The sequence below is a fragment of the Rhinatrema bivittatum genome, chromosome 13, assembly GCF_901001135.1.
Source record: "Rhinatrema bivittatum chromosome 13, aRhiBiv1.1, whole genome shotgun sequence".
In the NCBI taxonomy this organism is placed as follows: domain Eukaryota; kingdom Metazoa; phylum Chordata; class Amphibia; order Gymnophiona; family Rhinatrematidae; genus Rhinatrema; species Rhinatrema bivittatum.
Window position 1 is genome coordinate 19,373,299 of NC_042627.1, and position 16,382 is coordinate 19,389,680.

Genomic DNA, 16,382 nt, shown 5'->3' on the forward strand with positions numbered 1-16,382 from the left:
GAGCCGATGTGTTTGTTGTGGCTGTTTGTAAGTTTGTTTCTTTTTTGTAGTTGTTGTGTTGTGAAATATCCCAGGTTAAACGTTGATGATAATCGGCGGTAGTTGGTGAAAGTTTCTATTCAGGTAAGAAGTGTGGTGCGTCTGGGGTTAATACTTGGTTGTGGGACATTTTGTGACCGGAGAGCATATCTATATGAAAAATAATAATTATTATATAAAAAAATTTTTTAGAGATAATACTGAAGGAACTTTGTGTTTTTGATGAATTATTTTATAGATGTGAATATTTGAAATAAGTGACTCCTTGAGATATCAGTGGCGGTTCGGTGTGAAGTAATCCGATGTAAACTATGTTGTGAAACAGGAGTCTCTTGTCGGGAAGGAGAATTTAATGGGAAGAAGAATTCAATAGAAAAATCCAATAGATAAATTGAAGATAGTGGATTAGAAGGATTACACCACCGTGGATTAATAAGCAGAATTAAGAAATAAAGGTTTTGGGGGAACGATTCATGAATGTATTTTAATATTGTTTGTAATTTGCAATATGTGAAATGTGTTGTGTATGATGTCTTTATAAAGAGTATGAATGGTGAGAGTGGATGATTTATAGGAATTATATATTGCGTATTGTCATATTAGAAATACTTTATAAACTATTTTTAATATTGTTAAAATAAAAATTGTTAAAATACTACATATACACAGGTTTTGTATTTGATATATTGTCCATAAATAAGAAATGCCATACTGGGTTAGACCAAGAGTCCATCAAGCCCAGTATCCTGTTTCCAACAGTGGCCAATCCAAGTCGCAAAGTACCTGGCAAGTACCCAAACATTAGATAGATCACAAGTTACTAGTGCTTATTAATTACTGTAATAGCAGTTTATGGATTTACTCTCTAGGAACTTATCCAAACCTTTTTTAAACCCAGTTACACTAACTGCTGTAACCAAATCCTCTGGCAATGAATTCCAGAGCTTTACTATGCGCTGAGTGAAAAATAATTTTCTTCGATTTGTTTTAAATGAGCTGCTTGCTAACTTCATGTAATGCCACCTGATTCTTCTATTATCTGAGAGAGTAAATAACTGATTTACATTTTGTAGACTTCTATCATATCCCCCCTCAGTCGTCTCTTCTCCAAACAGAACAGCCCTAACTTCTTTAGCCTTTCCTCATAGGGCATCCGTTCCATGCTCCTTATCATTTTGGTTGCCCTTCTCTGCACTTTCTCCAGTTCAGCTATATCCTTTTTGAGATGCGGTGACCAGAACTGCACACAGTATTCAAGGTGCGGTCTCACCATGGAGCGATACAGAGGCATTATGACATCCTCCGTTTTATTTTCCATTCCCTTCCTAATAATTCCTAACATTGTTTTCTTTTTTGATCACCACAGCACACTGGGCTGACAATTTCAAAGTATTATCCACTATGACGCCTAGATTTCTTTCCTGGATGGTAACTCCTAAGATAGAATCTAATGTCGTGTAACTACAGCAAGGGTTATTTTTTTCCTATATGTATCAATTTGCACTTGTCCACATTAAATTTTGTCTGCCATTTGGAAGTCCAAGCTTCCAGTCTTGCAAGGTCCTCCTGCAATTCATCACAACTGAGATTTAACTACTCTGCATAATTTTGTGTCATCCACAAATCTGATCACCTCACTCATCGTACCCCTTTCCAGATCATTTATAAATATACTAAAAAGCACCGGTCCAAGTACAGATCCCTGAGGAACCACTGTTTTCCTTTTTCCACTATGAAAACTGACCATTTAATCTTACACTGTTTCCTGTCTTTTAACCAACTTGCAATCCACAAAAGGACATCGCCTCCTATCCCATGAATTTTGTTTTCTTAGAAGGCTCTCATGCAGGACTTTGTCGAACGCCTTCTGAAAATCCAAATACACCAAATCCACCAGTTCACCTTTGTCCACATGTTTATTCACCCCTTCAAAAAAAATATATGAGATTTGTGAGGCAAACCTTCCTTTGGATAAATCCATGTTGGCTGTATGCCATCAAACCACGTCTATCTAAATGCTTTGTAATTTTATTCTTTATAACAGTTTCCACGATTTTTCCCGGCACTGAAGTCAGCCTCACCGGTCTATAGTTTCCTGGATCTCCCCTGGATCCCTTTTTAAATATAGGAGTTACATTGGCCATCTTCCAATCTTCAGTTACATTGAATGAGTAAACATTTGTAACCTATGATTAAAATAACAGTTCTGAAATTTCATTTTCCTGTCGTGTAGCCAGATGGACTCAGAACAAGTGGGTATAGCGTGCTCGTGCTAGCAGTTGGAGACGGATCTGACGTCAGCACGGGTACATATACCCCCACAGGAAGTGAAGCTCTTCAATAATTTCCGTCTCCAAAGCAGTTTGGAGAGCCTGCATGCTCGCTGAGCGTGTTTCCAATCTACTTTCTATTTTTCTAGTTCTACTTACTAAACCTCTACAGAACATCGAGCCCCGCACTCCTGCGGTGATACCATTCGGTCCCTCCCCCAGTTGAGTTTCCCGGGGTGATTTCCGTGGTTCCTCGGAGGTTTAGGCCTCGGTCCGGTGGCTGAATCGCGGCAGGGACCAAGCCCCCGAGCAGGAAAGGCTTGGGTTGAGCTAAGAGGCGCCTCTGTCCCGGCTCTTCAGATTCCTATCCTCACGGAGGAGCAAAAACAGACATTAAATATGCCAATTTCTGAGGAGGACGTTCGTAGGGCTATTTATAAGTCTAAGCGCTTGAAAACCCCAGGACCAGATGGTCTATCGGCAGAATTTTATAAGGGCCTGCTTGATAGGGTGACGGGATCTTTAACCTCGCTTTTTTCTTCATTAATTCGACAGGGGAGTTTCCCACCCCAGATGAATGCAGCCCATATTACTCTTATCCCTAAAGCGGGAAAAGACCCACTACAACCTGATGCGTACCGTCCGATATCGTTATTGAACTTTGATCAAAAGCTGTTGGCTAAAATTTTGGCGGACCGTTTAGCTGTGGTTTTGCCATCTCTAGTGGGACCTCATCAAGTGGGATTCGTTCGAAAGCAATATGCCCTCTCAAATCTCAGACGGATTTTAGTGGCAATGGAAATGTGTCGTCATATGAATACTCCCTATTTGGCTATTAGTTTTGACGCCGAAAAGGCCTTCGATAGGGTGGAGTGGAATTATTTGTTTTATATTTTGGGACACATGGGTTTTGAAGGCCTGTTTCTTGAGGCAGTGCAATTACTATATAGGGATCCACAGGCAACTATATTGGTTAATGGAGATAGATCAGAAATGTTCCCTATTAAGAGAGGCACTCGTCAAGTATGTCCTCTGTCTCCGCTTCTTTTTCTTTTGCAATTAGAACCTCTGTTGCTTGCACTACAGGGCAGCCCTGATATTAGGGGAGTACGATTTGATAGAGAGATATTTAAATGTGCAGCCTTTGCGGATGACCTTTTGGTTTTTTTGACGGATCCTGTTAGGTCTTTGAGCTCTCTGCTTACTGTGATGGGCTTATTTGGAACCTTTTCGGGTTTCAGGTTGAATGAACATAAGTCTTCTGCATTGGCCTTTCCAGACACACTGAAGGAGAGATGGAGAGGCTCTTTCCCATTACAATGGGCCGGGGAGTCCTTTCGATATTTGGGGGTGAGAGTGCCTGTGGACCCTTCTATGGTTTATAAAGATAATGTACCGAGTCTACTCCGATATACTCAAGACGTACTTGCTGCATGGCAAAATTTTCCCTTATCTCTGTGTGGCAGGATAAATTTATTTAAGATGGTTATTCTTCCCAAATGGCTCTATCTATTTCAAACCCTTCCCCTACATTTGAAACGGGGGGATGCGTCTTTATTGGATAGCTGTATGCGAAAATTTTTGTGGAGGGGGGGTAAGGTGAGGATTCCATTGGTCTGGATGCAGCAACGGTGGGGGGAGGGTGGTCCCGAACTTGGCGTTGTACACCGTGGCCTGTAACATGCGTCTTGTACGGGATTGGTTATTGGGTACCTCCTCACATACTAGTTTCACGGCTGAAAGTGCCTTTCTCTATCCGGTTAATGTTAGCTACGCGCTTCAAGTGGAGCCAGCAAAACTGTCCCCCATGTTGACTCAGTCTAAAGTGATATTACCGGTACGACAGGCCTGGGTTACTCTGACAAAAGCTCTTCAGGTACCTAGGGTTAGTGCATACTTACTCCCGATTAATGGGAACACTGACTTCTCGCCAGGGACTACTTCTCCACATTTTCAGGAATGGAAAAAGATGGGAATTTTATATCTGGGGCACATATTTACGGAGCAGGGGACTCTGATGTCATTTTCTGACCTGCAGGAGCGTTATGGGAGGCGAGTGATCATGGTCTTCCCTTATTTGCAAATCCAACACTATGTTAAGACCATCCCTATGGCATTTAAGCTACTCTCGACCTTCCAGAAATTGGAAACCTTATTGGCCCTCTCTAGAGCTAAGGCACCGTCCTTGTCCTATTATTATAAACAATTACGATTGAGGAGGGTGGAGATGTATTCCACACTGGCAGACAGATGGACTGCTGATGGGGAGTTTGTGGTTACCTCCTCCATGTTGCGAACCTGTTACGGTCGGATTGCCAGGATCTCGTATAATACATACTATAGAGAGTTACAGTTCAAATTTTTGGGAAGGGCATATATTTCACCCCAGATGGCCAGAAGACAACATATTGCATCCTCTGGTTCTTGTTTGCGGTGTCAGAAGGAGAGCAGTACTTTGGCACATGCCTTTTAGGCTTGCCCTGCGGTCCGGGTTTTTTGGGCCAGGATTGCACATTATTTAGCTACCATTTTACATGTTTCTATACTGGTGGCACCATTGTGGATTTTATTTGGGTGTATACCCCCGTTGAGAATACGAGATCCTGGTATCAGGTTACTTTTGCAGAAGGCCAGTGTGGTTGGGAAGCGAGTGATTCTCATGAGCTGGCGGAACGTTGAGCCCCCTTCTTTCTGGGCATGGAGGAATCTTTTTTACATGATGATGCAAATGGAGCAGATGTCCATTCGAGGTTCTCCAATACAAAGTAAGCGATTTCTTAGTGTGTGGGATCCATATATTCAGTCTCTTCCTCATGCCGCCAGAAGTCGGATTCTTAATGACTGTGTATAGTTAACAGAGATGGGATGCTGGAGTTTTCTTTTCAGACTTATGTGGATGGGAGTGGCAGGTTTTTTTATATATCTTTTTCTTTGTTTGAGACTGGAAAACATGGATCTGTATCTATTTGGGGGAGGTACGGCAGTTATTCAATTTGTTTGCTGGTGTGGTTCTGTTTGCTGTGGTGGAGATGAATGATTGTCCATTTTGTGTGGCGGGTAAATTCTGGATTCCCACCATTTATAAGCAGGGGGATTGGGGAATCATTAGGTTCAACTTTAATGTTTCACCTTGTAGACTTTACCATGATCTATTTACACTTGGCTGTTTGCAGTTGCAGATGGTATCTAGCCATCAAATAAGTTGCACGGAGGGCTTAGCTACAGAGTCCTCTAACTAATGGAGATGTTATATCCTATGTTTTAGCGTGGGCAGAACTGATTGTTATGTTTATACCATTGTTCACTGTCTACATGTATTGTATATGTTGGTTTCTCAATAAAACACAAATAAAGAGGAAAAAAAAAAAAAAGCGTTTCCTGATAATGTGCCCTGCAGTACTTAGTTTGGGTGCAATTCTTTGGCTACATTTCCCATGTAAATGCGTTATTAAGCATTCTGGGGTTAAATATGTCTTTTCTGACCCGTCTCAGCTGAACTCTTTTTTGAATGATAGAATTGGACAGGATCCAGCTCCCATTGTAACTGCCTCCTAATATTTTGTTCCGACAATAGGATTTTGATAGCCTACAGGTTGGCAAGAGGTGGCTGTTTACTTATGCTTGCGTTTCAATAATTTTCTTCACTGAATTTCAATAGGAAAACCCGCTGTCGTAGTGGTCTAAAAAGGTATCATTGGGATTATATATACCTTGTTGGTTATTTTCTTTTGTTTCAATTGTATGAGTCCCTGTATGTCATTTCTTATCAAGTGATTTAACTTGTTAACTGTTTAAAAAATGATAAATAAAGAATTAAATTGCAAAAAAAAAAAGATCATTTCCCAGTCCTTTTGAGTAAAGGAACATTGAAGATCATTTTCCCAGGCTATCATTTGTTTGATCCGACCAAACTGCGGAGAACCCAACAGTGAATATATTTGGGAGAGCAACTTGATACCCTGGTCAGCTTTCAGACAACTCCTCAAAAGCAGATTTACCATGCCTAAGCGAGTTTCCAATTGAGTATGTATGTGCAAAATGTCTCAGTTGCATATATGTGAGTGCATCCACGCCGGATAGTTGAAATTGCACTTGTAGATCTGGGAAAGGAATTATATTCGTGTCTTTCCACAGGGTACCCCACCGGCCTATACCCTGTCTTTTCCACCGCTGGAACGCTGGATTAGTATACCCAGCGGGAAATTTATTATTCGCATACAGGTAAGTGCTCCAGTAATACTCATGTGGCCCTACCAACAAGTGTCGCTTAATATGCCAGAGGGTCAGAGTGTGGAGCATAGAAGGCGGCAAGATGTCCCCCAATACGTTACACCAAGTATGTTTAGGCTGCCATATGAAACTAGCAAGGGGAACCGACCCCACCAGTTGCTGGCTAAAGATCACCCAAGGTTTAATGTCACGTTCCCTATGCCACACCACCAGCATTTTAAACTTTGCCGCCATATAGTATCGATCTAGATTGGGCACCCCCAACTCGCCTTGTCTTCGAAACTGATAAAGGGTGGTTCGTGCCACATTCGGCCTCCCCCAAATATATTTCATAAGCTGTTTTTGCCATCTGCCCAGCACTACCTTCGGTATAGCGATCGGTAATGATTGAAACAAGTATAGTAATTTGGGCAGAACCATCATTTTTATTGCAGCAATCCTGCCCATCCAAGAAATCCGGTAACGATTCCACTCCTCCAATTCAATTAATATTTTAGACCACAAAGTATCATAATTAAGGCTAAACAGGTTGTCGTCTGCACTAAGATATATGCCTAAATATTTAAGATGCCTACGGGCCCATTTAAACTTAAATCGAGTGCGCAATTGGACAGCCATTATGGGTGGTAGGTTAATATCAAGGATCTCAGATTTCTCAAGATTTATACGAAATCCTGATACCTTACTGAAACGATCCATCTCAGTGATAACGTCGGTGCCATTTTGATTACTGGCAGCCGACAGCCCAAGTCCAGGAGATCGCTCCCAGACCGCTCCTGGACTCTCCAGGGACTTTTGGCAGGTCTTGGGGGGGGGGGGGGTTGTAGTAAATTATTTTGGCAGGTCTTGGGGGGGGGGGGGGTGTCAGGAGGGTGGGGGTTGTTAATTAATTTAAAGGGTTGGGATGGGGATTCCCAGAGAAAGATAAAAGTTTTCTGATCTGGAGAGTGGTCCGAGATGGCCCTCCCCCCAAACCCAAAAACAAAATGGGGAGAAAAAAAATGTTATGCACTCCCCTAATTTGCTCCATAAGATGCACAGATGCCCAGGGACAGAGCTGGTTTAGCACAAATTTATTATTATTTTTTTTTAATTTTCCCCCTCAATTCTAGGTGCGTCTTATGGAGCGAAAAATACGGTAAAAATGAAAAGAATTGAAAAATGTCACAATTACTGCAAGCAGCTAAGAGAGAGCAAAACATTATTTTGCCTTGGCAGAAGAAAAAGAATTGAGAAGACTCGCATGGCAGCAGAAGTACCCACACATGCTCAAAAAGACTGCTGGGTCTTTGACTTCTGATAGCATGTGCCACATTGGCGCCACTTATGACATCACCAATTTATTTGTATGGCTGAATTTAGTCCAGCTTTTCTGCTGAAAACTGAAATATTGATCTAGTTGAATGAATAGAAAAATAAATCTTGCTGACATGAAGAAAAATTGTTAGCATTTTTTGTTCTGTACTTAGAATAAGGCTTGTGTTGGTTACACTGTTGTGTCTGTGACCACTAGGTGATGCCCAGAACAGTGGAAGGTGCATTGTGCAAAGATAATATGCTCTGTCTGCAAAGCACTGTCTCTCTCTCTGTCTCTCACACACACTCACAAACACAGGCACACAAATGTATCGTGCACACACAGGCAGAGGTACTCACACACACAGGTACAGGTGTACCCATACAAAGGCTGTTATTGACCAGACAACCAGAACAATACCGGATAATGTTTGCCTATGTGCTCTGTCTGCGAAGCCATGTCTCTCATGCTCCCACACACAGGGGCAAACAGGCATAGACATATATATAGGTGTGCGCAAGCTCGCAGAAACACTCAATCAAGGTTGCACTAGTATGCAGAAGCACACACAATTGTGTACAATCTTGCAAAAGCATACATAACCTCCTACATATGCATACACTGGCTCACACACACACACACACATATGCACATACATGGGCACCTCCCACATGCACAGCCCCCCCCCCAACACGTAGACACAGGCACACACACACACACACACACACACATGAAGGCTATTATAAACCAGAACACCCGAGCAATGCTAGTCAGTTTTCACTAGCTTTGTATAAAAGGAGAAAGATGCATTATAGTAAAAACTGTCAATAAAAAGAAAACCGTGCAGATGCTAGACATAGGAAATGTATTTTGTGAAAGTTTCCAAGATAAATTGCTTACAAGTAATTTGAAATAATTTTTTAGTGCACAGCCTTTCAACAGGCCATGCTCCTGACAATCACTCCCTCTACACACACCTCCAGTCACAAAGTATGACATAAGAAATTAGCTTATTTCACTACACTTGTAATATTATCCATCTTCATAAAATGTGAGGCCTGTTTTCATCAATCTCTTTTTGAAGGTACATAATACAGATGATTATTCTCAGTATGGATCAGTTTTTTAAGATTACATGCAGCTGGAAAGCAGGTGCCCATAAAAAAGATAAGTGGGGAGAAATAAGTGGGGGAAAGGCATAAAATGCTGAAAAATAGGCTGAAAAATAAAGTCAACCACCCACACACAAAAAAATCTGTGAAGGATGACTGACTCATTTTATTTGTTAAACCCTGGTGTGTCTAAGTATCATTCTGTTACATTGTTATATATGATGCTGGAAATTCATGCTTATACATGTGATATCACTTAAGCTCAGAAATATGCCATTTTTTGGATTCTCCATCGATTACTATAGAGAATAATGAAGTGGAGAGGAACACGCTGTCTCATTGGTGTTACATGTTGGTTGAGAGCGCAATGTGCATAAAAGAAATAATTGTGAAACAGCAGCCAGTTTCTGCCAGTCCCAGTTAGAAAATTCACAACAAACTAAGGAATGGCTTTTCTTAAACTTTTAATTTTACTGTACCAATTCACCAAGATATAAATTAGTGCTTCAGAGAAAACACTTCTCCATGCCAGTATCATAAAATATTTCATTCTTTACCTGCTTCTTACGTCACAGATTATTTTACAGCTCAGAATTAGCTTAACTGTGCTAAGGCATTTTAGTCCCTGGTTAGCGCTGTTTCCCACAAGCAACCCTCTCTGCATTTGTTCAAACTTCCTGAAAGTCCAAACAGACTTCAAAGATACTCCCTACCAGTTTTACGCTCTCGGGGTATCCTTGTACTAGCTTCATGGTTTGCTGCCCTGGCTTGTTTGACCAAGCCCTTTTAACTGTCTTACCAGATGCTGCCTTCCAGGAACTACATCTCTCTCATAACTACTGATCTCAAGGCAAACTCTTTGTCCCCATGCCCTCTAGTGGCGAAATGACACATTTCTAAAGAAGGAACACACACTTGGGACGATGTAATGAGACCCGCGCTGAAATAGGTACAAATTTTCTGTGCATATTTTTTTTTTTTACTATGCACAGCAAAAGCAGGCAGCTCTGCAGGATGTAATAAGGAGACAGCATACAAATTAGATATGTGCAAAACGTTCACACTAGACCAAATGCATGTGCCAATACCCACATAAAAGCCAGAGGAAAAAACAGCGCTAAAAGAGGCGCAACTGAACAAATGTTGCAGACTCACGAGGGGTATTTCTGACTTACTGCTGATTACATCAGCTCCATGTTATTCAAAAATAAATTGTTCAGTTCCTACTGGCCTTTTTACTCCATTGTTGGCATTAGTGTTGTTGGGTGTCCATGAAGTCTTTTGCTCGCCGGGCGCCTGGGGCAGCTCAGCATGGATCAGCTCTGCCAGGAGACAGATGGAACTAGGATGGATGTACAGGCAATCTCCATAGGCTACCGAGAAGCATTAAACACCACCTAGAGCTGCAGGATTGCCAGGACCTGGACCAGGAGCAAAAGCTGCCAAAGCGATAGGAGCAAACACGATCAGCAAGCCCTGGGCACTCGCTGAGGAAAAAGCTGCACGGCCACACAACCTGGTGTAACCCCATCCCGGAGTGCAGGTCCAGCATGGGCAAGCCCATAAAGCAGAGTTACTTACCTGTAACAGGTGTTCTCCTAGGGCAGCAGGTTGTTAGTCCTCACACATGAAGTCTGTCATGGAAAACTTTTGTCAAAGTTTCTAGAAACTTTGGCACACTAAGCATGCCCAGCATGCCACTATCCACGCATCCACACAGGGTCCCCTCTTCAATCTCGTAACATAGAACTATGAAAAAATAAAACATAGGAGAAACCCAACTCTGCGAGGTGGTGGGAGGGTTTCGTGAGGACTAACATCCTGTTGTCCTAGGAGAACACCTGTTACAGGTAAGCAACTCTGCTTTCTCCTAGGACAAGCAAGATGGTAGTTCTCACACATGGGCGAATACGTAGCTACAGGCTGCTCCTGAACTTTACTAAACCCACAGGCACCTAACCTGGTGCCAAAGGATACAACAACTCTGGTGCTGAGGAGAGCTAAGGGGAGACAGCAAGAGCCTGAAAAAGGGCTCTAGGCCGGAAGAGTTGGCTTCTATAGCTGAAAGATTCCGAAAGACAGACTAGCCAAAACTGCTGTTGTGTCGGCCATCCCTGTCCAAACAGTAATGGGCAGCGAACATGTGGAGAGAACTCCAAGTCGCAACCTTGCAGATCTCAGCCATGGGGACCATTTGCACGTGGATCACCGAAGCTGCCTTGGCTTTATGGAATGAGCCTTGACGTGGCCTCCAGCTTGACAGTGTTTGCTCGGTAACTGCAACTCCCAATCTATTCTTGTCAAAAGAAGAGCTGTGTGGATTGTCTGTGGCCTGCTGTCTGCTCAAGGTAAAAAGCTAAGGCCCTCTTGCAATCCAAGTTGTGCAGAGCCTGTTCGCTCTGGTATGAATGAGGCCTGGGAAAAAAGGTAGGCTAAACAATTGACTGGTTAAGATGAAAATCAGTCACCACCTTAGGCAAGAACTTAGGGTGGTACAGAGGACCACCCTATCATGAAAGAACTTTGTATAGGGCGGATACGTCACCAACGTCTGAAGCTCGCTGACCCTGCACACCGAAGTGACCGCAACCAAGAAGATGACCTTCCAAGTCAGGTACTTCAGATCACAGAAGTGCAGTGGCTCGAAAGGATCTCGCATGAGCTGACCCAACACCACTTTGAGGTCCCAGAACACAATAGGAGGCCACAGGGGAGGCTTCAGCTGAAACAGGCCCTGCATGAACTGGCCCACTATGGGCTACACAGAGACAGGTGAACCATCAACACCTTGGTGGTAGGGCCCCGATGGCACTCAGGTGTACTCTGATTTGGTCTTCAGACCAGTGTCCGAAAAGTGCAGAAAGTACTCAAGCAACCTTGGAGTGGGGCAAGAGAATGGATCCAAGCCGTGACTCACACCAGATGGAAAACCTCATCCACTTCAGGTTATAAGACTTCCTGGTGGAAAGTTTCCTGGAAGCTATTAAGACCCGAGACACGCTGACAGAGAGGTCAAGGGGTTGCAAAACTAGCCTTTCAACATCCAGGACATCTGAGACAATTCCCTGAGTTTGGGATGGTGCAGCCTGCCCTGATCCTGAGAAATCGGATAGGGAAGGTCCCTACATCAGTTCTCTGACAGAGAGATCCCACAAAAGCGGGAACCAGGCCTGTCTCGGCCAACAAGGGGCAATGAGAATCATGGTTCTCCCCCCCTCCCACCACCACCACCCACCGTACTGCCGGAGCTTCAGGAGAGTCTTCATCACCAAAGAAAGCGGAGGATACGCATACAGAAGGCACTCACCTCAATGGTGGGCAAGGGCATCCGAGGCTGCCTTTCTGTTTCCCCTGTATAGAGAGCATAAGTGGCTCACCTTGTTGCTGCAGGGGGAGGTGAAGAGGTCCACATCTGGGATCCTGCAAAGGTGGAAGATGCAATCCGCCACTGCTTGATCCAGGGACCACTCATGGAGTTGGAATGCTAGACTCAGCTGGTCCGCCACCACATTCTCCGTCCTGGCCAGGTACATGACCCACAGCAACATGCCCTGGGACTGAGCCCAGGACTAAATCTGGACAGCTTCCTGACACAGGAGGAATGATCCCGTACCTCCCTGCTTGTTGATGTTCCACATCGCCACTTGGTTGTCTGTCTGTACCAGGACTGCCTGGTTGGACAAGCAATCCCAAAACTCCCAGAGAGTGTACCTGATCACTTGAAGCTCCAGGAAGTTGATCTGGCAATGAGCTTCCTAAGCGGACCAAAGACCTTACGTGTGGAGACCGTCCATGTGCACCCCAACCCAGGGTAGAAGCATCTGTGGTAAGCACAACCTGGGTCGGGGGGGGGCGCTGAAAAGGAACCCCCTGCTCCAGATTCGGCAGACTGGCATTAGTCCTTCACTGATTGATAGGTTAATTATTTTTGCTATGGTATAGGTGGTTATATCAGCTAGTTTTTTTTGATGTCCATGGTGGGAATGGTGTCCAAATTTTTTATCATGGATTCCACTTCGCTCTGGGATACCTCGTCAAATGTGGCCCATGGTGTTACATCTCCCCCCTCCCTGTTATTTGTAATTTCCTCTTCCGCCTTTCCAATGTTGATTGTGAACCGGCATGATATGTCCTATGAATGTCGGTATATTTTAAAAGCATTTAAATAAATAAATAAATAAAAAATCTCTTTTGTGCATCTTAATTTCCTGCTTAGTTAAGTTCGGAATCTTAGCTTTTAGGCTTGTGATTTTGTCTGAGAAATAGTGTGCTATTTCATTGCATTTATTTTCTTGTGGGGTTTGGGGCGCCTCTGTTTTATCGTAAATCAGATTTTTAACTATGTTAAATAGTGCTCTCGGGTTGTTTGTAAATTTCTCAATTTTTGTGCTAAAGAATTGTTTTTTTGCATCGAGAATTACTTTTTTTTTTTTTTAATAATAAGCTAGTTGTTTCCTAAATTTGGTTAAATTTTCTGCTGATTTGTCTTTTTTCCACTTTTTCTCAGATTTTTTGTCTTAGGCTCGTGTATTTGCATTGTTTTTGTGGGGTTAATGTCATCAGCCAATTTACTCGTGCTAGTCAGCCATTCTGTAGTTGCTGTTACACAGTCTTTGTGGTCAAAGTGTTTTAGTGTCTCTTCTAGTTTATTTTTTTAATGTTTCAATGACAGGGAGGAGCTCAGTTTCATCACTAGTGGTAGAGAATGGATACAAGATAATTTTCAGGTGGTACCTCACGCTGAAAAAAAGTAGCTAGGATGTTCCCGGTGATATATGATCGCTGTTGGCGTAACTGTGGGGAAAGGGGACACGTATCATATATTGTGGGAATGTCTAAAAGTGATTAGCTATTGGAATATGGTTATTGATTTCATTGATAAGATCACTGGGTTATATTATTGTGGCAATAAGATGTGAACTAGCAGCATGGTGGTGCAAGTCTAATATTCCCTTCAAAACTAATTTACAAGTTAGATTAGCTAGAATGTATAATATGTATAAGTTGATAGCCTGTTTATATGATTTCAGCCAGAGGTTCGGAAAAACTTGAGCATGGTATTGAAGGAGGCCCAGAGCCGGGGGGGGGCTGTAGAATAATTGCAAGATAGGTCATGTTATATTTGACACATACACCTGGAGTTTTGAAGTAGCTGTGTGGTTGTAAGGTTGGGGCAGGAGGGAGGGAGGGGGAGCTATACATAAAAGGTGAGATTATTGTGGTTTAGTAAATCTAGGTCTTAGATTGTAAACCCTTTGTTGATAGGAATATGCTTACAGTACCTAATCTGCTCTGAAGTGCCTGAAAAGCAGAATACAAATCAAATAAATAAAGGATCATTATGTGCCAGACCTAGACACTTAGACTGCAAACTATTACAATTAACTTGCTAATAACTAGCTTTATTTCATTGACTGCTAGGGTCTAGGCTCTCCACCAGTCCTACCACTCCAGTGCTGTATTCTCCTCTGCAAAGAAGAATGGGGTACTCCATTGGCCAGAGCCATGACCTCTCCACCAGTTGCACTGTCCATGTTTGCCCCCAAAGCGTCTCTCTCAGCTTACAGAGCCTGGGCTCCCTGCCAGATGCGTGCCATTTGCTGTCTATCCACACATGCACACACAGCAGCACAGACATTGACAAACATCACGTGAACAAACTCACTACCTTTTATATATATGTGAATGGACAATCTGAAAAAGTTAACCTTATTAGACAAGTCTGCCACTGAGAGCTAGAAAGTCAAGAGTTGCTCTGGTAGTCTGTACACCTCACCCTGAAGGAACAAGAACTTAATCAAATGAGTTGATATATCTAGTGTGAAGAATGCTTGGACCTTTATCCAATGAAGTAAGAGCTGAACAAGGGAAGAGGACTTTTAAAAAATAAAAAAACATGCATACAAGCGAGGACTGAGTTCATGAAGGAAAAAGGGAGGTACATGCTTATTTGATGGCAACATCTAGCTCAATGAAGAGCAGGACTTCATATGGAAACATGCTATCCCAGTGTGTAGATTTTATATTTTGGTATCTTTATTAAAATGTATGCATCACCTGTAGGTACAGGTATAGAGGGTCAATATTCAAAAGATTTACATAATTAAAATCAGATTTAACTGCATAAATCTACCTGGCTAAACATTCCCCTTGTATAGTAGCTAATTCTGAATGCACAAAAATGTTGTGCACAGAGCTTTAGTAAAAAGGGGCCCAGGACAGGCTTTTCAAATTTAGCAGGTCAATGCAATATTCAGCATTCCCTGGCTGAATTTGTGCAGACAACTCTGACTACACAATGGTTTTCCTATAACTAACTACATAAATTTTATACAATTAGATTTAAAAAAAATTGTCAACCACACACTTAACTGACAGCTGAATACCTGGACAAAGTTAATTATTTAACTTTGGTTTTACATTTTTATGATTGTTTTAATTGTACAATGCCTCAATCGAAGGAGAGGATGGTTAATAAGTACTATATAGTAAATAAAAAAAAAAAAAAAAGTAATCCATTAATTCAACCTTACCTTTATCTTTGAGCCAAACAACAGACAGTCATTTCGTCTTCCTATCTTTAACCATTTATGAGCATTAATTAATGAGAAGCCCTCCTGAAACAGTAATATAATAATTTTGTACAGTTAACATACATTTTATTTAAAAAGTATTGTAACACTGGCTTGTGTTGTTAACTGCACTGATCTGCTGTTCAAATAAAAAAAATATATATATATTTATAACATTTTTCCCCATTGATTTTCTGCCATTTTTGTTCATTAGAATAAACAAACACTGATAACGTTGTGGGAAAAATAAAATAAACTGAAAATGAAAATCCTTAATGTAAGGCTTAACCTTGAGGGAGCATCAAGGAATGAATCTGTTCTTTGGGATCTGATGGGTACCTGTGACCCAGATTGGCCATTGATGGAGTTAGGATGCTGGGCTCGATGGACCTTTTTGTCTGACTCAGCATGGTGTATCTTATGTTATGACTTCCCTTTGCTAAATCATATGACCAGCAATTTTGTTCTAAACAATAGTTTCTACTCCTTTACCTGTCACAGATGTCAAGTTTACTGTCTATACTTTCCTGGATTATCCCAGAGTTCTTTTGATATTCAATTCTCTATTTTCCTGTCCTCAGATACAATAGCAGATTTGAAAGACAGGTTACAGATTATTCGGTTAACTGGATAAGGCTGAACATAATCACTTATCTGGTTAAGCTAACCGGATAAGTTGCCCCATCTTGATTCACCCATTGCCCACCCGCAAGATATCTGGCTATCTATTTAGCCAGATAAATACTTATCCGGCTAAGTGGTGGCTGCTGAAGGTAGCCAGATATTCAGCAGCTGCCACTTTGCCAGATAAGTCCCTATTTATCTGGCTTCGTAGCACTAAATATCAGCCTCGGTATCTTTT

General features: G+C 42.1%; 1 protein-coding gene across 2 annotated transcripts in view; it reads right to left on the reverse strand.

Moving 5' to 3' along the window:
• The window catches only part of REC114 (REC114 meiotic recombination protein), a 58,907-nt gene that overhangs the window by 21,179 nt on the left and 21,346 nt on the right, over nt 1-16,382 (reverse strand). For both annotated transcript variants that reach the window (XM_029575689.1, XM_029575687.1), the window contains one exon: nt 15,482-15,565. In XM_029575689.1, the coding sequence (XP_029431549.1) occupies nt 15,482-15,565 (84 nt within the window). The remainder of the gene's footprint in view (nt 1-15,481; nt 15,566-16,382) is intronic.